At 56.4% G+C, this 21,766-nt stretch overlaps 3 protein-coding genes across 6 annotated transcripts in view; 2 read left to right on the top strand and 1 right to left on the bottom strand.

Annotated features, from left to right (window-relative positions):
- Positions 1-3,978, top strand: part of TTC9C (tetratricopeptide repeat domain 9C) — a 29,550-nt gene extending 25,572 nt beyond the window's left edge. For 3 of the 4 annotated variants that reach the window (XM_029060389.2, XM_029060388.2, XM_029060386.2), the window contains exons 3-5: positions 645-827; positions 2,668-2,757; positions 3,409-3,978. In XM_029060389.2, coding sequence (XP_028916222.1) covers positions 645-827; positions 2,668-2,757; positions 3,409-3,425 — 290 coding nt within the window. In that variant the 3' untranslated portion in view covers positions 3,426-3,978. Of the gene's footprint in view, positions 1-644; positions 828-2,667; positions 3,332-3,408 lie in introns of those variants that run through there. The other variant, XM_029060387.2, reaches the window with a different exon arrangement.
- A 1,424-nt stretch (positions 3,979-5,402) lies between these two features.
- Positions 5,403-12,779, bottom strand: ZBTB3 (zinc finger and BTB domain containing 3). Its single transcript, XM_029060375.2, has 2 exons — positions 12,596-12,779; positions 5,403-9,386 (listed from the first exon to the last, which is right to left on the bottom strand). The coding sequence occupies exon 2, from the start codon at positions 9,341-9,343 to the stop codon at positions 7,910-7,912; it is 1,434 nt and encodes a 477-aa protein (XP_028916208.1). The 5' UTR covers positions 9,344-9,386; positions 12,596-12,779; the 3' UTR covers positions 5,403-7,909.
- Positions 12,780-15,099: 2,320 nt separating this feature from the next.
- On the top strand, positions 15,100-20,669 carry POLR2G (RNA polymerase II subunit G). Its single transcript, XM_001511435.4, has 8 exons — positions 15,100-15,211; positions 16,387-16,496; positions 18,144-18,303; positions 18,449-18,499; positions 18,890-18,955; positions 19,872-19,943; positions 20,215-20,248; positions 20,445-20,669. Exons 1-8 carry the CDS (start codon positions 15,200-15,202, stop codon positions 20,456-20,458), a joined length of 519 nt encoding a protein of 172 aa, XP_001511485.1. The 5' UTR covers positions 15,100-15,199; the 3' UTR covers positions 20,459-20,669.
- The last annotated feature ends 1,097 nt before the right edge of the window (positions 20,670-21,766 follow it).

The raw sequence follows: 21,766 nt of genomic DNA, 5'->3' as shown, positions 1-21,766 counted from the left end.
CAGTCGCTGTCCCACATGGGGCTCACAGTCCAAGTAGAAGGGATGACAAGTATTGAATCCCCATTTTAGAGTTGTGGAAACTGAGGCACAGAGAAGTGATTTGCCCCAAATCAGTCCAAGGTCCTCTAAGTAAGCACTTAACAAATATCGCCATTATTAGTAGTAGTAGGAGTCCCCTGCCCTCAAGGAGTTTTCTGTCTAAGATCCTGATCATCAGGAATGTTCAAGTTCCAGAAGGATCTCCCTAGGTTATGTCCAACATAATAATAATAAAAAAAGTTGGTATTTGTTAAGCGCTTACTATATGCAGAGCACTGTTCTAAGCGCTGGGGTAGATACAGGGTAATCAGGTTGTCCCACGTGAGGCTCACAATCTTCATCCCCATTTTACAGATGAGGGAACTGAGCCCCAGAGAAGTGAAGTGACTTGCCCACAGTCACACAGCTGACAAGTGGCAGAGCCAGGATTCGAATCCATGACCCCTGACTCCCAAGCCCGGGCTCTTTTCCACTGAGCCACCCTGCTTCCCTACATTTCACAGTTCTTTCCATGGGGCAGCGGGAAGTCGGAGCGCCTTACGTCCAAGTAAGGACGACAGAGTGATTCAACCGAAGAATCCCCGTCTCCTCCTTGTCTCCCACAGCCTGCCTCTTGCAGATGGAACCAGTTAACTACGAGCGGGTGAGAGAGTACAGCCGGAAGGTCCTGGAACGGCAGCCGAGCAATCCCAAAGCCCTTTACAGGGCCGGCGTGGCCTCCTTCCACCTCCAGGACTATGACCAGGCCCGCCGCTACCTCCAGGCTGCCATTGACCAACAGCCAAAAGGTCAGGAGGAAAAAGACACCTGGGGGAGCCGGGCAGGAGGAGGGGAATCCTTAAAGCTCCATCTGGACTGTAAGCTCATTGTGGGCAGGGAATGTGTCTGTGTATTGTTTTCTTATTGTTTTCTTGGGGAAGCAGTTTGGCTCAGTGGAAAGAGCCTGGGCTTCGGAGTCAGAGGTCATGGGTTCGACTCCCGGCTCTGCCACTTGTCAGCTGTGTGACTTTGGGCAAGTCACTTCACTTCTCTGGGCCTCAGATACCTCATCTGTAAAATGGGGATTAAAACTGTGAGCCCCACATGGGACAATCTGATCACCCGGTATCCCCCCAGCGCTTAGAACAGTGCTTTGCACATAGTAAGCGCTTAACAAATACCACCATTATTATTGTACTCTTCCAAGTGCTTAATACAGTGCTCTGCACACAGGAAGTACTCAATAGATCCGATTGACTGACTACCTGTTTGTAGAAGGGATTCGCAGGAATAGGCTCTCCCCAGCTTCTAGACTGTAAGCTCGTTATAGGCAGGGAATGCATCTTGTTTATTGTTGTATTGTACTCTCCCAAGTGCTTAGTACAGTGCTCTGCACGCAGTACGTGCTCAATAAATACCACTGACTGGCTGACTGACCATCCTAATTAACATTCCTTACCTTGCCACCCTAATGTAGTTACTGGCCGGTCACAGAATCTACTTCAAGGCTCCAGTTTTGCTACTTAAGGGCCCAAATCAAATTGTATTTATTGAGTGCTTACGATGTGCAGAGCACTGTTTTAAGTGCTTGGGAGACTAGCAGAGAACAAGCAGACATGTTCCATGTTCCTGCCCATACTGAGCTTAAAATGACAAAAGATCTGGATTAAGTTTCCATTCTATTTACACTCTTCTACTACGGCTTTCAGCCTCTTCTTTGCCCCCATTTTTTTTTTTTTATGGTATTTGTTAAGCACTTCCTCTGTGCCGGGCACTGTAGTAAGCACTGAGATAGATCCATGTTATTCAGGTTGGACATAGTCCCTGTCCCCCATGGGGCTCACAGTCTTAATCTCCATTTTCCAGGAGAGGTAGCTCCCAGAGAAGTAAAGTGACTTGCCCAGAGTCTCACAGCAGACAAGTGGCGGAGCCGAGATTAGAACCCAGGTCTCTCTGACTCCCGGGCCGGGGCTCTAGCCATTAGGCCACACTGCTTACCCGATCAGAGGGATGGCTTTGCCGGCACCAGTTGGAGGTTGGGGAAGATTCGTCTCTGGTTTTCCAGTTCACGGCACACACTAAGAACTATGAGAGGAGACCCTAGACTCTTCTATGTTGGCTGAGATTTAAGACTTGAGAAGATAATTTAAATCTATTCCCATTCGGGAACACACCACGGGGCGGTCAGACAGGCAGAGGTTGTGCCGGATAGTTATTAAGGTTAAACGGTTAAACCCCAACACGGCCCTAAATTTTCGAGGGACATAAAAAGAAGGGGAGGGTCCCTCTTCTTAGTCTTCAACTCTTCCCTACCTTTCCCTGCTTTGACTTTTTTTTTTTTTTACAGTATCCGTTAAGCACTTACTCCGGGTCCGGAGGCGTAGTGAACGCTAGGATAGACACAAGCTAAATGGGTTGGACGCAGTCCACGTCACATAAGGCGCTCACCGTCTTAATCCCCATTTTACAGATGAGGTAGCTGAGGCCCAAGGCCCGAGAAGTGAAGTGATTTGCCCACGGACACCCAGCAGACAAGTGGCGGAGCCGGGGTTAGAGCCCAGGTCCACCTGACTCCCAGACCCGGGCTCTTTCCAGCAGGCCACGCTGAAACGCCTCCGCCTCACTCCCGTTCCGTGTCCTCTTTTCTAGATGCCAACGTCCGACGATACCTCCAGCTGACAGAATCGGAGCTGAGCAGCTACCACCAGAAGGAGAAAAAGCTTTACTTGGGCATGTTCGGTTAGTCAAGAGGTCCAGAGACATTTGCACCGGTCAGGGGATGCGAATCTCCTCCCACCTCCATCTCTCACCTCCCCGATCTTTCATTTGGTTTCCGTTTCGGAACAAGCTCCCCACTCTGGGCACAGTCTGGTCTTCCTCCACCACTTCACCTGTGTCTTTACAGAGCACTTAGTAGATATAGAGCTCAATTTTATTTTTGGGGGGGCGGGGGTGGATAATCAGAGCTAAAATATTAGCGAGGGGGCTGGGTTACTGAACTCGAGCGAGCCACAGGTTCTAACAGGTGGACTTCCACAGTCATGTGGAGAGAGAAGGGAAAAGTGGGGAAGAAAAGGAGCAGGGTGGAGAGAGGAAGGTGAGAGAGCCTATATTTTGCCATACGTTTGCTGGGCGGAATTCCCCCGAGGACCAGTTTGGGATCATCTTCTTCAAGGGCCTTGAGAAATTTCACAGGGCTGTCCGTTTTTGGCCTTCTCCAAAAGAAGTGTTTTTCTTTATGATACGAAGTCTCTTAGAGAGTTAAGGCTAGGCAAAACGGTATTAAAAGTTTTTTACTCGTAATCAAACTGAACCCAATATTTTGTTCTTGGGTCATATGAGACACCTTGGAGCTTGTAAAAAATGACATTTCTGGCTTTCTCCCCACAGTGCCCCGGGACTCCTAATTTTGCGGTTTTGGGGGAGGCAGCCTGGAGTAGCGGACCGAGCACGGACCCGGGAGTAAGAATGTTGTGGGTTCTGATCCCGGTTCTGCCACTTGTCTGCTGTGTGGCCTCAGGCAAGTCACTTCACTTCCCTGGGCCTCAGTGAATTCATCTGTAAAGTGGGGATTGAGACCGTGAGCCCCACGTGGGACAGGGACTGCGTCCAACCCCGCTGGCTGATATCCACCCCAGCGCTTAGTTCAGTGTCTGGCAAATAGTAAACACTTAACAAATACCACAATTATTATTATTCTGAGCCTGTACCAAATTTCAGTAAACCCCATTACTTCTTTTTCCCCTTCTCCCACTTCTTTGGTTTTTACTTTTTTAGGTTCTTTTAATCATGTCCGTGTCTATAAAAAAGATTGTGAAATCAAAGTCACCACTGAACTGAAATTGATCAGATTTTAATACTTAGGGGACAGCGGTATTCCAGTCCAGTTTACAGAACACACCGACCTATTGTGTCTGCCGTACAGGGAAAATCCACTATCATTAAAGCATCCTGATATCAGTGGTGGAAAAACGTTCTCTCTCCCTACCGCCTCTTATCCGTCCACCACAATCATTTATTCAGCTCTCAGGATGGAAAAAAACACACGGAAGATAAGGAGATAGGGTCTCCGGCCCATCCCGTGGCTCACGATATAGCGGGGGGAGTCGAACGCGAAGGGAAGAGCCCACCGGGATCTCGAAATAAGACTAAGTTCCACACACCAAGGCAAGGGCGGTCAAAATCCATCTCCGTCTGTGAGTCCTCGTCCTCGGGTTTCTTACCGTTCAAGGCGGGACAATCCCCGGGCCAAACTTCCGCGATCCCAACATCCCAAGGGTGATGATGGACACCTGCCCCTGGGGGAGGCCGGCCTTCACTTCCGTGGTGGCGAGGACGGGGGTGGGGGCTGCCGGCTTTGGGGGCAGCCCCCGCGGAGTCTCGAGCCCCGGTGGGCCGGGGGGCTTCGCGGACGCACCCCCTCCTCGGCGTTGCTAAAGTGCTCGTCTCCAGGGAGCCTGGGAACAGATGCGGGGCAAGAGGGGGACGCACAGATTGACTTCTCGGGAGGGCCGCTGAACCGAGTCTGAGCTCTGGGGTGGGCCTGGTGGGAGACAGCCAACCGAGGAGCGGCGTGGCTTGATGGGCAGAGCGCGGGTCTGGGAGTCGGGAGGTCCTGGGTTCTAATCCCGGCTCCGCCACTTGCCTGCTGTGCGACCTTGGGCGAGTCACTTCACTGGGCCTCAGTTACCTCATCTGTAAAATGAGGATTAAGAGTGAGAGCCCCATGTGGGACAGGGACTGTGTCCGACCTCATTAACTTGGATCTACCTCAGCGTTTAGTACAGTGCTTGGCACATAGGGAGCGCTTAAACACCATCATTATTGTTATTCTCATAACGTGGCCCGTGTGAACTTGCCAGTCACGGCTCAGGCGGAGGGACTAGGGGCCGCCGGGCTCTCCGATACTGTTTCATTTTCTCTCAGACTCTTTTAACTCTCTGTGTTCCATTTCTGTCTGCGGTAACCCCGGTGTGACGTGGTCACCTTTTAAACCTGCTTTTGCGAGAGAGATTTAGCAGCGATAAATACGGTAACCCAAATGATTTAGGCCCGTGCCTTTTAGGGAGCCAGGTGAAAGTAAACCGCCTGTATCAGAAGGTGACGGTCGGGCCCCGCACTGTAACCGTCATGATGATGTCGTCATTGCTGTGGTATTTAAGTGCTCCCTATGTGTCGAGCCCTGTGCTGAGCCCTGGGATAGCCACAGTATAAAAGACACAGTCCCTGTCCCACCTAGCACTAAAGGTGTGGGAGAACAGGTATGTAATCCCCATTTTACAGATCTGAAAACCGAGGCACAAAAACCTGAAGCGTCTTGCCCAAGGTCCAACCCCATTTGCTCGTATCTTCGCCGGCGCTTAGAACAAGTGACGGGCACATAGTAAGCGCTTAACAAATACCACATTTATTATTAGGTCACACAGCAGGCAAGTGGTGGAAACAAGATTGTAACCCGGGTCTCCCGACTCCCAGCCCCGTGCACTCTCCATTAGGCCACGCTGCTCCTCGGGGGTACTTACCCTCTCACGGACATTCGGGAGTAGCCCCAGTCAGTAAAGTCTGCCCCGGGACGGGACGGGGGGGAGACACCCAGGAGCGAAGGAGAGCCGAGCCTCAGGTCCCGGCCCTGGGCAGGAATGAGAGAAAGGCTGCCAGGTTCCAAAATCCAAACCATCTTGGCACCACCGACAGCTCCGACGTGCTGCCTATCCTGCCCAGAAGCATTTGGGGAGAGGGGTTTCCTCACCTCCTTGGACTACCCTTTGTCCCCATAGAGCCGGCGTCTCTCATCTGGGGAATCCTCTGGCATCAGAGGGCCCTGGAGGATCTACGTCTCCGTGCCCCCACTTACTCCGGTCACGGGGATGGGGGAGGGTCACCTCTCAACCACAAATCCTCAACCTGCTCTCTGCGAAACTCCCCGCCTCCGTCTCCACCTCACCCTGCTCCTCTTCTGGAACAGAGAGGACTCAGAACGGGGAGCCTATTCCTCGGCTGTGCCTGAGAAGGGGCAGAGAAGAAGAGTCGCAGGGTTTAAGACGGAACGGTCTTTCTGTCCGTCCGCCCGTTAGCCTTTCTTTCCTCAAACCGTTGGCCCGGGGTTTCATTCCTCTCCCTGAGTTGAGGGAGGAAAGAAAAGGGACAGGGGCCGTGGTACCGGGGAAAGAATAAAAGCCCGTCGGGCCGCCCCCGTTTGGCCACAGAATCCCAGCTTTTCTCCCGTCAATAACCCCCTTCCTCCTGCTGGTCCCACTCTCGGCTCGCGTCGACAGCCCCCGGTCCTTCCACCGAGTCGTGTGCCAGGGAAGGCCGAGCCGAAGAGCCACACGCCAAAATCATAATACGGCAGGAACCACAGGTCAAAAAATGTCTTCAACCGGGTGGGTGAACGGGTGTTCCCGGGAGCTGTGTGTGGGAGCGGGGGGTGGGGATGGTGAGTGGCAGGTGGGCAAGACATACCCGTGGCAGGGCCCGGCCCCCATCCCTGGCCCAGGCGGGCCCCCGCGGCCAAATGATCAACCATCAGGCCCCCCGGCGCGAGACGCACGAGTCAACGGCTACGTGCGGCTCGCCAGCCGCAAGACCGACCACCCCCGCCCTACTCCTCATCCCGGGCCTCTGCCACCTCGTTCCCCGTGCATTCAAATCTTCGCATTCAAATTCCCGTACACTCCACGCAGGCAGAATTATTACACCGTCAATAAACATCTGCAACGTAGAACCAGGTCAGGCGTTGCAAGAACCCTAACGTTCTCACTGGGCTGGTATTTCCTCCCGCGGGGCACGTTTCGGGAGCAGTTGGTTGAGGCGGGGCCGACCGCGGGGGAAGGGCCCGCAGGGCTACTCCATAACCACGTCCCCTGTGGCTGCCCATCTCCCTGTGACCGAGTCACGGAGACCTTTTAAAGGTCGAAGCGGGTAGACCTGCCCGTTCAATACTTACCCTAAACGACCCGTCAGCCGTCCCGATTAAAACATATGCCTCTACTTACCCGGGTGACTGATCTTTAATGGTTACGGTATTTATTTAAGCGCTCTCTACGGGCCAAGCCCAGGAACCAGATACACGGACCCTCCGTCCCAGGGCTCACCATCCATCCGTTTTCACGTCTCCCTAGCGAGAGTGACCTCCGGCTCTTTCTCCCTGACCAATCCGCTTGCCCGCTCTTCCCGCTTCCGCTCCTCGAGAGGTCGACCCCCAGAGATCAGGACGCCCCCACCCTCGGGAGGTCTGGCTGAGGGGGATTCGGGATCGGAAGCGGACGTCGGCCACGGGGACCCCCGGAAATGCCGGCTCGGAGAGAGCTCCGCTTTTACCCTTCGAACCACGAGCCTGAAACAGAACCGGGGCCCGGGGTGGGCGGTAAGGATAGGCCACGTGCCCGGTGAGGGACGGATGGCAGTGAGGGGGGGGTCGGGCACCTAGAGAGTCAGCAGCGAGAGGGAGATCGCGCCCTGACGTTTGGACTCCTCCGTCCCCGGGGCCTTCTGCGGCATCGAGAGAGGGCAGGTGGAGACGGGGCCCCGGCTCAGCATCCCACCGCTTCAGGGTGACCCGCTCCTCGGGACGGCATCCCGCGCCTGCCCCTTCTCACCCCCACCTCCACCCTCCCCTCCCTCCCACAAACAAGGACGATAAGGGGAGCGGGGGGGGGGGGGGAGGGAGTCCGGAAGTACCGGCGTCAGCCCCCGCCCCCCATTCTTCCGGGCAGCATCGAGGGGCGACCCTCCCGCCGCCCCCTCAGAGAGGGCAGTACCGGGGCGCGTCCCCCGAGCGGGCGCCGGGGGTCAAGTGCCAAGTCTCCGGCGCCGGTCCCCCCCCACCGGCCCCGAGCATCTGGGTCGGTCTGAAGCCCGGGGAGGGGGGCGGGGGCGGGCTGCGAGGGCCCTAGGAGGGGGCGGTTTCGGGATCGGGCTTGCTGCGTTTGGCCAGGTCTTCGTTGTGAGCTTTGCGAATGTGACGGTAGAGGTCCCCCGACTGGGTGTAGCTGCGCAGGCAGTAGCGGCACTCGTAGGGCCGCTCCCGCGTGTGCACCGTAGCGTGCCGCCTCAGCGTGTAGGAGCAGGAGAAGGTCTTCCCGCAGGTCTTGCAGGTCGGCACGTCCTCGGCGAAGACGCCGAAGCCCCCGGGGGCCACCTCGTACTCCGGCGGCAGGTAGAGGGGCTCGTGCAGGCCGCCGGCGGCCGGCGGCGGGGGCGTCGCCAGCCCCGGGTGGTACTGCCCGGGGCCCGGCGGCAGCAGGTGGTAGGGCAGGTGAGGGTCGGGGGGCAGAAAGTGGTCGGCCGGGCCCACCTCGTCCAGGCCCGGGCCTCCGCTCTCCTCGAAAGCTTCAGCCGGGGGGTGGCGGCCCCCGCAGACCCCTCCGCCGGGCGCGAACGGCCCCTCGGCCCCCCGGGGCCCGTCCTCGGGGCCGTCCGGCTCCTCGTCCGAGATGACGATCGCCTCGACCTTCACCTGCACCCGCTCCGCCTCGGCCCGGCCCGGCGGCGGGTGGTAGAAGCCCTCCGGGGGCCCCCCGCTGGCCCGCGGCTCCGCCCCGCCGAGGCTCTCCGGCCCCATCTCCGGAGGGCCCGGGGCCTCGGCCGAGGCCGTCGCGAGGCCGGGCGGGAAGTAGCCGGCGGGGAGGGTCTCCGTGGAGCTGCTGGGGCTGGACAGGGACGCCTCGGCCGGGGGCGGGGGCGGCGGCTGGGGGGCCCGGAGGTGGGGAGGGTCGCCCTCCATGCCCGGCTGGGTGGTGTCCGCCCCGTCGGGGACCGGGGGCTCCTCGGGAGGGGGCGGGACGGCGGGGAGGGGGGGCGCCGAGCTCTTCCATTCTTCCCTGCTCCTCCGGAACGGGGGCTCGGGCGGGGGCGGCGGGGGCCCCCGGGAAGCGCCGGGCAGGAACTCGGAGCTCGGCGGGCGCGGCGCCGGGCCGGGCTCCTCCTCCTTCTTGGTGCTGTCGGCCTCGGCCAGGGCCCGGGCCTGCAGCCGCCGCTTGCAGACCTTGACGATGTCGTTCATGTGCAGGTAGCTGGCGGCGGCCAGCACGTCCTCCACGGGCGTGTCGCCCCGGAGGGCCAGCCGCCCCGCGTACATGAAGTCCAGGAGCAGGCCGAAGGCGGGGGCGGTGACGATCTCGTTGTGGATGCAGACCAGGTCCCGCTTGTCCAGGTCCCGCTCCTTGTAGAACAGCTGGAAGAAGGGGCTGCAGGAGGCCAGCACGGCCCGGTGGGCCAGGAACCGCGTGCTGCCCACCAGCACCGTGCAGTCGCAGAGGAAACCTTGCGACCGCTGCTCCCGGAGGCTCTGCAGCAGCTGCTGGCTGTGCTCGGGGAACTCCATGGCACCTCCCCCGGGGGACGACGAGGCCAGCGCCGGGGGCGCCCTGCGGAGAGAGGGGACGACGGGGGTGGGGGGACGGGACGGGGGGGGGGACCCTCGGGCCCCCGAACCCTGGCCTCGGAGCGCCCCGCCTCCCTTCGGCCCCCGGCGACTGCCAACGGGGGACTCCGTCCCGCCCCATCCCTCGTACCCGCCCCGGCGCCCGGCAGGCTGCCCGGCACACGGACGGCTCTTAATAATAATACCGACGGTCTCTGGTAAGCACTTACGAAGCGCCAAGCGCGGGGTAGACGCGAGGCGATGGGGTTGGACCCAGTCCCTGTCCCACACGGGGCTCACGGACTCGGTCCCCATTTTCCAGATGAGATCGCTGAGGCACAGAGAAGCGAGGCGACACGGCCAACGTCACACAGCAGACAGGTGGCGGAGCCGGGATTTCACCCCACACCCTCCGACTCCAAGCCCGGGCTCTTTTCCCTAGGCCACGCCGCTTAACAAATACCACAGTTATTACTGCTACCCCAGCGCTGAGTGCCCGGCACACCGTAAGCGCTTATCAAACACCACAGTTTTTATTATTATTATTATTATTATTACCCAGCGCTTAGTGCAGTGCTGAGCACACATTACACGCTTAACAAAACCACAAGTATTATTACTATTACCCCAGCGCTTCATCCAATGCCTGGCCCAGCCCAGCGTTTTGTCCAGTGCCTGGCACCAAGTAGACGTTTGACCAATACCACAAATACTAGAGATGCAACGTGGCTCAGTGGCAAGAGCCCGGGCTCGGGAGTCAGAGGTGGTGGGTTCTAATCCCGGCTCCGCCACTTGTCCGCTGTGTGATTCTGGGCAAGTCGCTTCACTTCTCTGGGCCTCGGTGACCTCATCTGGAAAGTGGGGATGAAGACTGTGACCCCCACGTGGGACAACCTGATTACCTTCTATCTACCCTAGCGCTTAGAAACAGTGTTTGGCACACAGTAAGTGCTTAACAAATACCATCTTTTTCATTATTATTATTATTATTACTCCAGCGCTTAGTCCAGTGCCTGACACACAGTGTGCACTTAACGAATACCACAATTATTATTACCCCAGTGCTTAGTCCAGTGCTTGGCACACAGTGAGCGCTCAGCAAATACCACAATTACTAGGATTACCTCAGCGTTTAGTCCAGTGCCTAGCACATAGCAAGCGCTTTAACAAATGCCGCAATTATCATCATTACCCCAACACTTCATCCACTACCTGGCCCAGCCCAGCACTTAGTCCAGTACCTGGCACACAGTAAGCACTTAACGAATACCACAAGTGTGATGGTTACTATCCCAGTGCTTAGTCCAGTGCCCGGCACATAGTAAGCGCTTCACGAATAGCCCAATTACTATGATGACCTCAGCGTTTAGTCCAGTGCCCGGCACATAGTAAGCACTTAACAAATACCCCAATTATTACGATTACCTCCGGGTTTAATCCAGTGCCCGGCACATAGTAAGCGCTTAACAAATACCCCAATTATTACGATTACCTCCGGGTTTAATCCGGTGCCCGGCACGTAGTAAGCGCTTAACAAATACCCCAATTATTACGATTACCTCCGGGTTTAATCCGGTGCCAGGCACATAGTAAGCGCTTAACAAATACCCCAATTATTACGATTACCTCCGGGTTTAATCCAGTGCCCGGCACGTAGTAAGCGCTTAACAAATACCCCAATTATTACGATTACCTCCGGGTTTAATCCAGTGCCCGGCACATAGTAGTGCTTAACAAACACCCCAATTCTTATTATCATTACCCCAAGGCTTCATCCGGGGCCTGGCCCACCCCAGCGCTCAGACCAGTGCCTGGCACACAGTAAGCGCTTAACAAGCGTGGCTCAGCGGCAAGAGCCCGGGCATGGCAGTCAGAGGTCATGGGTTCGAATCCCGGCTCCGCCACTTGTCAGCTGGGTGAGTGTGGGCAAGTCGCTTCACTGGGCCTCAGCGACCTCATCTGTCAAATGGGGATGAAGACTGGGAGCCTCACAACCCAGTGCTCAGGACAGTGCTGTGCACATAGTAAGCGCTTAACAAATACCAATATTATAATGACTAACAAGCCCCCCAACTGGGATTAGTCCAGCGCCTGGCACCCAGTGAGCACTTAACGAGCACCCCAATGATCCTGCTGACCTCAGCGCTCAGTCCAGTGCCCGGCACACAGTGAGCGCTTAACAAATACCCCGATTATCGTGATGACCTCAGCGCTTAGGACAAGTGCCTGGCGCACAGTGAGTGCTTAACTAATACCCCAATGATCCTGCTGACCTCAACGCTTAGTCCAGTGCCTGGCACACAATAAGCGCTTAACAAGGACCCCAGTTATTGGGATGATCTCCGCGCTTACAACAAGGGCCTGGTGCACAGTGACCGCTTAACAAATGCCAACATTATTATTATTATTATTATTAACAAGCACCCCAATGGGGATTATTATTACCCCAGCGCTTCGTCCAGTGCCTGGCACCCAGTGAGCGCTTATCAAGTACCCCATTGATCCTGCTGACCTCAACGCTTAGTCCAGTGCCTGGCACACAATAAGCGCTTAACAAGGACCCCAGTTATTGGGATGATCTCCGCGCTTACAACAAGGGCCTGGTGCACAGTGACCGCTTAACAAATACCAACATTATTATTATTATTATTACTATTATTAACAAGCACCCCAATGGGGATTATTATTACCCCAGCGCTTCGTCCAGTGCCTGGCACCCAGTGAGCGCTTATCAAGTACCCCATTGATCCTGCTGACCTCAGCGCTTAGTCCAGTGCCTGGCAAATAGTAAGCACTTAACAAATACCCCAATTACTGTCATGACCTCAGCGCTTAGTCCAGTGTCTGGCACCTAGTGAGTGCTTCACAAGTACCCCAATGAACCCGATGACTTCAGCGCTTAGTCCAGTGCCCGGCACATAATAAGCGCTTACCAAATACCCCAATTACTGGGATGACCTCAGCGCTTAGTCCAGTGCCTGGCACCCAATGAGCGCTTATCAAGTACCCCATCGATCCGGCTGACCTCAGCGCTTAGTCCAGTGCCCGGCACATAATAAGCGCTGACCAAATACCCCAATTACTGGGATGACCTCAGCCGCTCGGTCCAGTGCCCGGCACCCAATGAGCGCTGATCAAATACCCCGCTCATGATTCTTCTGATTATGAGGAGGTCGGCGCTTAGAAGAAGTGGCCCCGGTCCTTGGGATTTACCTCAGCGCTGGGTCCCGGGCCTGGACCCCCGGCAGCGCTTGACAAGTCCCCCGATGCCGGTGCTCACCTCAGCGCCGACGACCAGCGCCGACGACCAGGGCGGGGGCAGGGCGGGGGCAGCGCGGGCCTCCCCCAGCGGCCCCTGGCCCCCCCCGCGGGGCCCCTCGCCTCAGGCGCCAGTCCTCCCCGGAAGTCCCGCCCCCGGAAGTCCCGCCCCCTCCGCGCCCCCACTTCCGCCCGGCCGCGGCGCGGGAGGCCCTGCCCTGTGTCCGTCCGCCCGCCCCGGGCCCCTCCCGACGGCGGCGGCCCCGGGCCCGCGGGAAGCAGGGGCCGAGGCAGCGTCTCTCGCCCGCCGCCGAGCAGCCGCCGGCCCCCGCTCCGCCCCTTCTCCGCTGCCATTGGCCGGAGCCCCCCCGCTCCCGGCGCGGGGATTGGCCGGCCCGCCCAAGACCCGCCCCCTTCCCGCGCGCATGCGCGCGCATGCTCCGTCCGCTTCCTCCGAGCGGGCTCGGCTCGGCCCCGCCTTCCCCTCCGGGGCCCGCTCCTCTGATTGGCGGAGGAGACCTGTCACTCAACTTCAAGGCGGAGCGTCGTCTGAGGACCGAGGGCCCGCCCTCCCCCCTCCATTGCCTTAGCCTGCGTTCATCGGCTGATTGATTGATTGATCGATCGATCGATTGATTGCGGGGCGGAGCAAAGCTTCGAGTCCCGCCTCTCTCCCCTGCTGCCCTTTTGGCTCCTCGGTGGGCACCGGTCCTGGGCCGCTGGGGCATCCCCTGGCAACCTGTTTGTGCAATCAATCAATCAATCAATCGATCGATCACTCAGTGGTATTTATTGAGCGCTTACTGGGTGCAGAGCACTCTCCCCCTTCTCCCAAAATGGAGGCTCCTTGTGGGCAGGGAATGTGCCTCTCTCAAACGCTTAGTAATAATAATAATAATAATATTGGTGTTTGTTAAGCGCTTACTGTAATAATAATAATGTCGGTATTTGCTAAGGCGCTTACTATGTGCAGAGCACTGTTCTAAGCGCTGCGGTAGATACAGGGGAATCAGGTGTCCTAATCCCCATTTTTTACAGATGAGGTAACTGAGGCCCAGAGAAGTGAAGTGACTTGCCCACAGTCACACTACTGACAAGTGGCGGAGGTGGGATTCAAACCCATGACCTCTGACTCCCAAGCCCGCTCTCTTTCCACTGAGCCACGCTACTTAAAACTCTGAGCTTTCCATAGAACATCCTGAACAGCTTGTATCCCTCAGCGCTTAAAACAGGGCTTTGCATGTAGTAAGTGCTTAACAAATACCACCACCATTATTATTATTATTGCACGTAGTAAGCGCTTAACCCGGCTCTGCCCCTTGTCAGCTGTGTGACTGTGTCACTTCACTTCTCTGGGCCTCAGTTCCCTCATCTGTCAAATGGGGATGAAGACTGGGAGCCTCACGTGGGACAACCTGATGACCCTGGATCTCCCCCAGCGCTTAGAACAGTGCTCTGCACATAGTAAGCGCTTCATAAATACCAACATTATTATTATTAACAAATACCATTATGATTACTAGGCCTCGCCAATTCCCTCAGTGTTTAATCGAGCGCTTCACAACTTGGAACGGTGCTGGGCACAATCCTCCTGCAGGACCTCGCCGCTCTCACTAACTGTGGCACTTCGCTCTTGGTTTCTTGGGTGTTTCATTCAATTCATTCATTCAGTAGTATTTATTGAGCGCTTACTATATGTAGAGCACTGTACTAAGCGCTTGGGATGGACGAATCGGTAACAGATAGTGACAGTCCCTGCCCTTTGACGGCCTTACAGTCTAATCGGGGGAGACGGACAGACAAGAACAGTAGCATTCAATTCATTCAGTAGTATTTATTGAGCGCTTACTATGTGCAGAGCACTGTACTAGGCGCTTGGGATGGACGAATCAGTAACAGATAGTGACAGTCCCTGCTCTTTGACGGCCTTACAGTCTAATCGGGGGAGACGGACAGACAAGAACAGTAGCATTCAATTCATTCGGTAGTATTTATTGAGCGCTTACTATGTGCAGAGCACTGTACTAGGCGCTTGGGATGGACGAATCAGTAACAGATAGTGACAGTCCCTGCCCTTTGACGGCCTTACAGTCTAATCGGGGGAGACGGACAGACAAAAACAATAGCATTCAATTCGTTCAATAGTATTGATCGAGCGCTTACTATACGCAGAGCACCGTACTAAGCGCCGGGGATGGACGAATCGGTAACAGATAGTGACAAGTCCCCGCCCTGTGACGGGCTCCCAGTCTGACCTCATCATTCTCAGCGGGGAGGGCTGCGGTGACGTCAGCGGGGGAGGGGGTGCGGTGACGTCAGCGGGGGCTCCGGCCACGGGCGCGCGCCGGGGGGGGCGACGTGATGACGTCGACGCGCCGGCCACGCCCCCTGACGCACAGGGGCGGGGGGTGAGCGCCTATAAGGGGAGGCGGGGGGCGGGGCCGCGCCTGGCTCGGGGGCGCGCCGGAAGCGGGGCCGCGCCTGGCTCGGGGGCGCGCCTCCCGCCAACATCCGGGTCCTCGGACGGACGGACGGACGGACGGACAGACAGGAGCCGCGATGTTTTACCACGTGAGGGCGGCGGGAAGCGCGAAGGAAGGACGGGCCCCGGGACTCACTCCCCAGTGCTGTTTATGGAGCCGTTCGCACTGTGCGCCGAGCGCTGGGCCCAGACCTTGGGCGCTGCAGCGCGAGGCAGTGCGGTGCAGCAAGGAGGAGAGACCCTCCCTGCCCCCACCGTGGGCTCCCAGGCCAACAGGAGGGGACACGGGCCTCGATGCAACCAAACGGGCAGCCGTGGGAAAGGGGCCGCCCCGAGGACGGGGGCACGGGGGGCAGAGAGGACGGGCATCAGGAGGGGGCACGGGGGGGGAGAGAGAAGGGGCATCATGAAGAGGGGGCACAGAGGAGAGGCATCATGAGGAGGGGGCACAGGGGGAGAGAGGAGGGGCATCATGAGGGGGCATGGGGGGAGAGAGAAGGGGCATCATGAGGGGGCACAGGGGCGGAGAGGAAGGGCATCAGGAGGGGGCACAGGGGGCAGAGAGAAGGGGCACAATGAGAGGGAAAGAATAATAATAATAATGTTGGTATTTGTTAAGCGCTTACTATGTGCCGAGCACTGTTCTAAGCGCTGGGGTAGACATAGGGGAATCAGGTTGTCCCACGTGGGGCTCACAGTCTTAATCCCCATTTTACAGATGAGGGAACTGAGGCACAGAGAAGTGAAGCGACTCGCCCACAGTCACACAGCCGACAAGTGGCAGAGCTGGGATTCGAACTCATGAGCCCTGACTCCAAAGCCCATGCTCTTTCCACTGAGCCACGCTTGGCAGTCAAAGGTCATGGGTTCTAATGCCCGCTCCACCACTTGTCAACGTGTGACTTGGGCAAGTCACTTCACTTCTCTGGGCCTGTTACCTCCATCTGTAAAATGGGGATTAAGACCCCCATGTGGGACAATCTGATTACCTTGTATCCGCGCCCCCCCCCCCCCCAGTGCTTAGAACAGTGCTTGGCACATAGTAAGTGCTTAACAAATGCCATCATCATCATTATTATTATTAAGGGGCGTCCTGAGGAGGGGGCAGGGGGAGAGAGAAGGGGCGCCCTGAGGGAGGTGTGGGGGGGAGGGGGTGCAGGGTCTCGGCGCCACCGCCCCCTCCCCGCGCCACCTGTCCGCCCGCGGGTCGGTCCGTCCGTCCGTGGGTCCGTCTCACCCCCGTCTCCTGTGCCGCCCCCCCCAGATCTCCCTGGAGCACGAGATCCTGCTGCACCCCCGCTACTTCGGCCCCAACCTGCTCAACACCGTGAAGCAGAAGCTCTTCACCGAGGTGGAAGGCACCTGCACGGGCAAGTGAGTACGGGGATGGACGGACGGACGGATGGACGGACCGGGGCGTCCGCCCCACGGCCCCCCCACCCACGGAAACTTTGCGCGGTCTGGCCGTAGCGCTTTGCCGAGGGTTTGGCTGCGGTGTCGCCGACGGTGGGGGCCTGTGGTTTCTGTCCGTCAGTGGTCATGATTGAGCACCTACTGTGTGCAGAGCACTGTACTGAGCACTTGGCAGAGTACAGTAGAGTTAATAAGCACGATATCTGCCCTTCGGGATCTCACAGCCTAGGGGAGAGTTTACAGTAGAGCGAATGTAGCTACGAGGTCTTGAAACAAACAAATATGGGTTTAGAATGTGATGAGGGGAGGGCTACCCCAGATTCAGGACGGAGAAGCAGCGTGGCTCAGTGGAAAGAGCACGGGCTTTGGAGTCAGAGGTCATGAGTTCGAATCCCAGCTCTGCCGCTTGTCTGCTGGGTGACCTTGGGCAAGTCACTTCACTTCCTCTGTGCCTCAGTGACCTCATCTGTCAAATGGGGATGAAGACTGTGAGCCCCACGTGGGACAACCTGATTCCCCTGTGTCTACCCCAGCGCTTAGAACAGTGCTCTGCACATAGTAAGCGCTTAACAAATACCAACATTATTATTATTATTTTATTCACTGCGCTTAGTACTTTGTTCAGCACACCGTAAACATTCAGTAAATCCCATGGATTAACTGATCTCTGGCTAGGGGAGAACCTACTCTCTGTACCTCGATCCCGTCCATCTCATCCATTCATTTATTCAATAGTATTTATTGAGCACTTACTATGTGCAGAGCACTGTACTGTGCTCTTGGGATGTACAATTCGCCACCGACCCCTCGGCCACATCCTACCTTTGGCCGGGAACTCCCTCCTCCTTCCGATACGACAGACCGCCACTCTCCCCACCTTCGTACCGCATCTCCTCCAATAGACTATTCCCAATTAAACCCTCATTTCCCCTTCTACTTCTCCCTTCTGCATCACCCATGCACTCGAACTGTTGTGTCAATCCCACGGCACTTGGGTACATATCAGTAATTTATTTATATTGTGTGTCTCCCTCCTCTAAGCGGTGGAGCTCCTCGCAGGCGAGGAACCTGTCCACCGGTTGTATTGTAATCTCATCATTATCAGTGATCCTCCCCAGGGGTATTTATTAATTGAAAGCTAGTTACAGGCAAAGGGAAGGTGTTTCAGGGCAAAGGGGACGTTCTTGCTAAGGTGTTATGATATTTGGGTAGGTGCTTCCTATGTGCCAGCCACTCTACTCAGCGCTGGGGTAGATACAAGCTAGTCGGGTTGGACACGGTCACTGTCCTTCATGGGGCTCACAGTCTTAATTCCCATTTTACAGTGGAGGTAACTGAGGCACAGAGAAGTAGGACAAGTGATTTGCCCCAGGTCACGCAGCAGACAAGTGAGGAGAACCCAGGGCCCGAGGCCCGTGCTCCATTGCTTGGTTCATAGTAAACGCTCAACAAATGTGCCATCATTCAGCGCTTAGAACAGTGCTAGGCACATAGTAAGCACTGAACAAATACCATCATCATCACCCACTAGGCCACGCCGCTTCTTCTTACTCTCTGTCCCCCCCGCCGCCTTCCCCGCCCGACGGAGCAACCTCTGTCCTCCCCCAGGTATGGCTTTGTGATCGCAGTCACCACCATCGATAACATCGGGGCCGGGGTGATCCAGCCAGGCCGGGGCTTCGTGCTCTACCCTGTCAAGTACAAAGCTATCGTCTTCAGGCCCTTCAAGGGGGAGGTCGTGGATGCCGTCGTGACTCAGGTCAACAAGGTGAGGGCCGAGATGGGGGAACGGCTGTGCCGGGAGGGGAGCTGGGACCGACCCTGGGTGCGAATCAAGAGCGCTCATCCTGCTCCACGCCGGGGGGAAACTGGGAAGACGGGTAGGGCTGACTCGTGCCCCGTTGTGCTTGTAGGTGGGGCTCTTCACCGAGATTGGGCCCATGTCCTGCTTCATCTCTCGCCACGTGAGTCTTGCCGGGGCCCGGTCCGCCCGCCCGGGGGGACGGAACGGAACGGGAGCCTCCCGGGCCCATTGGTTTGGGGGGAAAGGAGACGATTTCCATTTCCCGACACCCGTTGACGTCTACAAAGAGCCGATACGGGGCTCTCCTAAAGCCATTTTGTGCCCATCTGCTTTTGGCGGTCGCTCCCCAGGCCGCTACCTCCAGTAAATCTTGGGAGGTGGAGGTCCGGACGGTAGAAGAGCCTTCTGGTCCCTTCCTGTCCAATTTTTCCCTTTCTCTCCTCTCCCCCATCCACCTGCCCAGGCCCTCAAAGGGAATGGAGAGGCGGGTGTGTTTTTAGCAAGCGTTATGCCCACCCCCTGCACTTAATCATTTTTATTTCTCTTCCAGTCTATACCCTCTGAGATGGAGTTTGATCCTAATTCGAACCCCCCATGTTACAAGACTGTGGATGAGGTAAGAGAGGGGAAAGAAGCGGGAGAAAAGAAAGAATAAGGTGAATGGATGGAAAATACTGTTAGCGATGGTAGTCGTGGCATTAATTTTATTAATGATATTTGTTCAGCGCTTACTGCGGGCCATGCGCTCGCTGTAGGACGTTGGGCAGATCACTTCTCTGTGCCTCGGTTCTCTTAGTTGCAAAATTGGGATTCAATACCTGTTCTTCTTCCTTCTTAAACTGTGAGCCCCATTTGGAGACCTGATTTTTTTTTTTTAAGGTATTTGTTAAGAGTTTATTATGTGCCAAGCACTGTACTAAGCACCGGGGGAAAAACAAGCTAATCTTGTTGGACGCAGCCCCTGTCCCTGCCCCACACGGGCCTCACCATCTTAATCCCCATTTTCCAGATAAGGTAACTGAGGCCCAGAAAAGCAAAGTGACTTGCCCACGGTCACCCGGCAGACAGGAGGTGGAGCCCGGGATTAATAATAATGATGTCGGTATTTATTAAGCGCTTACTCTGTGCGAAGCACTGTCCTAAGCGCCGGGGGGTTACAAGATCAGGTTGTCCCACGTGGGGCTCACAGTTTTAATCCCCATTTTACAGATGAGGGAACTGAGGCACAGAGAAGTTAAATGACTGACACACAGCTAGCAAGCGGCGGAGCCGGGATTCGAACCCAGGTCCCTCTGACTCCCAGGACCACGCTCTACCCATTTGGCTACGCCGCTTCCCAGTTTATTGAGTGCTTGCTGTGGGCCAGACAAGTGTATTGGTAGGTTGCAGTAAAATTAGTAGACAAGACCCTGCCTCGAGCTTACAAGAGAAACGTGACACCCTTTCCATGCCCATGAGGAGCTTCCGCCTTTAATCCGGGGATCTAGCCGAGGGGGGAAGCTAATAAACTCATCTCTGTCACCCAACCTCAGGACATCGTGATTCAGCAGGATGATGAGATCCGCCTGAAGATCGTAGGGACCCGGGTGGACAAGAATGACATCGTAAGTCCCCGTCCTTCTCCTCCCCTCCCCAGTGCCTCACCAGTCTGGGCGACCGCGACGCTGTCCTTGGGCCAACTCTTTCCCGTCTTTTGGTGCTCGGGGCAGAGGCCGTTGCTCGCGGTAACCGCGGCAGCCTCCCATCGAGAAAGATGGATGAGCTTCTCTCCTGAGACTTTAGCTTTTAATCAGGGGAAGTAGCGGACTCGAGGTCTTAGACGTGGCGCTCCGGATATGATCTGGCCTCATTTTCTCCCCCTCCTTTGTCTTGTAGTTTGCAATCGGCTCCCTCATGGACGACTACCTGGGTAAGTCCTTGTCTGGGCTGGGCCAGGGATGGGTCTTGATGACAAATACCTAAAGGCTCCGCTCTCCCCACGGTTCCCCTCGGAGCCGCGGAGTCAGTTCTGTCCGGAGGGGGTAGAGAAGCGATGCCGTGAGGACCCGCTACCGCTCGGGCCTTTGGATTGAATCTTTTGCCTTTCCCTCTGCCTCTCCCCATAGGACTCGTGAGCTGAGAGATCGTTTCCTTCACGCTTTGTTCGGCTGGACAGCTGGGCGTGATTCGTTTGCGCTCCCCAGAAGAGACGGGTCCTGCTGCTGTTTGGAAGACGAGGGGAATCGTGGGAACCTTGCTTTCCGCGCCCCTACCGCTGCACTTCTGGACTCTCTAGACTCGTTGGACTTTTGACACCTCGTTTTCTCGATAAAGGTTCTCGGCTCTCAAAACGCTAGCCTGAGCTCTGGTTTCCGGGAGGTCCTGCTCGGAAGAGGAATCAAATGCCATGTGTATCTGACTGAACTTTGGGGGCGGTCCGGGCTGCCGGGGAGATAGGCCTGACTCTTTCGTGCAGGGACGGAATCTTCTTTCTGATTCCCCTCAGGTCTAGGCTAACTTTCCCATTCCTGGTCTTTTCCCTCTCTGTTTCCTTCCAGTGAACTTCTTGGCTCAACCACCCTCTGTAGCCAGGAGCCAGGGGTCTTCCCACTGGCCCACCATGCTGCCATTACAACTCTAATTCCTCAGGCCCCACCAGCCGAACCCAGCTCCCTCCCGCTAACGTCTAATCAAGTCCCTCTGGACTGTGAGCTCGCTGATGATGGCATGTGTTAAGCGCTTACTATGTGCGAAGCCCTGTTCTAAGTGCTGGGGAGGATACAAGGTGATGAGGTTATCCCACGTGGGGCTCGCAGTCTTAATCCCCATTTTACAGATGAGGGAACTGAGGCACCGAGGAGTTAAGTGACTTAACCAAAGTCACACAGCTGACAGGCGGTGGAACCAGGATTAGAACCCATGACCTCTGACTCCCAAGCCCATACTTTTTCCACTGAGCCATGCTGCTTCTCTGTTAGTGCTTAGTACAGTCCTTTGCATACAGTAAGCACTCAATGAATATGATTAATAATAATAATAGTAATAATAAATGTTGGTATTTCTTAAGCGCTTACTAGGGGCCGAGCACTGTTCTAAGCGCTGGGGTAGATCCAGGGTCATCAGGTTGTCCCCCGTGGGGCTCACAGTCTTCATCCCCATTTTCCAGATGAGGGAACTGAGGCACCGAGAAGTGAAGCGACTTGCCCAAAGTCACACAGCTGATGGGTGGCGGAGCCGGGATTCCAACCCATGACTCCCTCCGACTCCTAAGCCTAAGGTCATGGGTTGGAATCCCAGCTCTGCCACTTGTCAGCTGTGTGACTGTGGGCAAGTCACTCAACTTCTCTGTGCCTCAGTGACCTCATCTGTAATATGGAAATTAGGACTGTGAGCCTCACGTGGGGCAACCTGATGACCCTGTAAATAATAATAATAATGTTGGTATTTG

This window comes from Ornithorhynchus anatinus, chromosome 3, assembly GCF_004115215.2.
Source record: "Ornithorhynchus anatinus isolate Pmale09 chromosome 3, mOrnAna1.pri.v4, whole genome shotgun sequence".
NCBI classification, from domain to species: domain Eukaryota; kingdom Metazoa; phylum Chordata; class Mammalia; order Monotremata; family Ornithorhynchidae; genus Ornithorhynchus; species Ornithorhynchus anatinus.
Note: the sequence above shows the minus strand (reverse complement) of the source record. Positions and strands in the feature narration are given on the sequence as shown.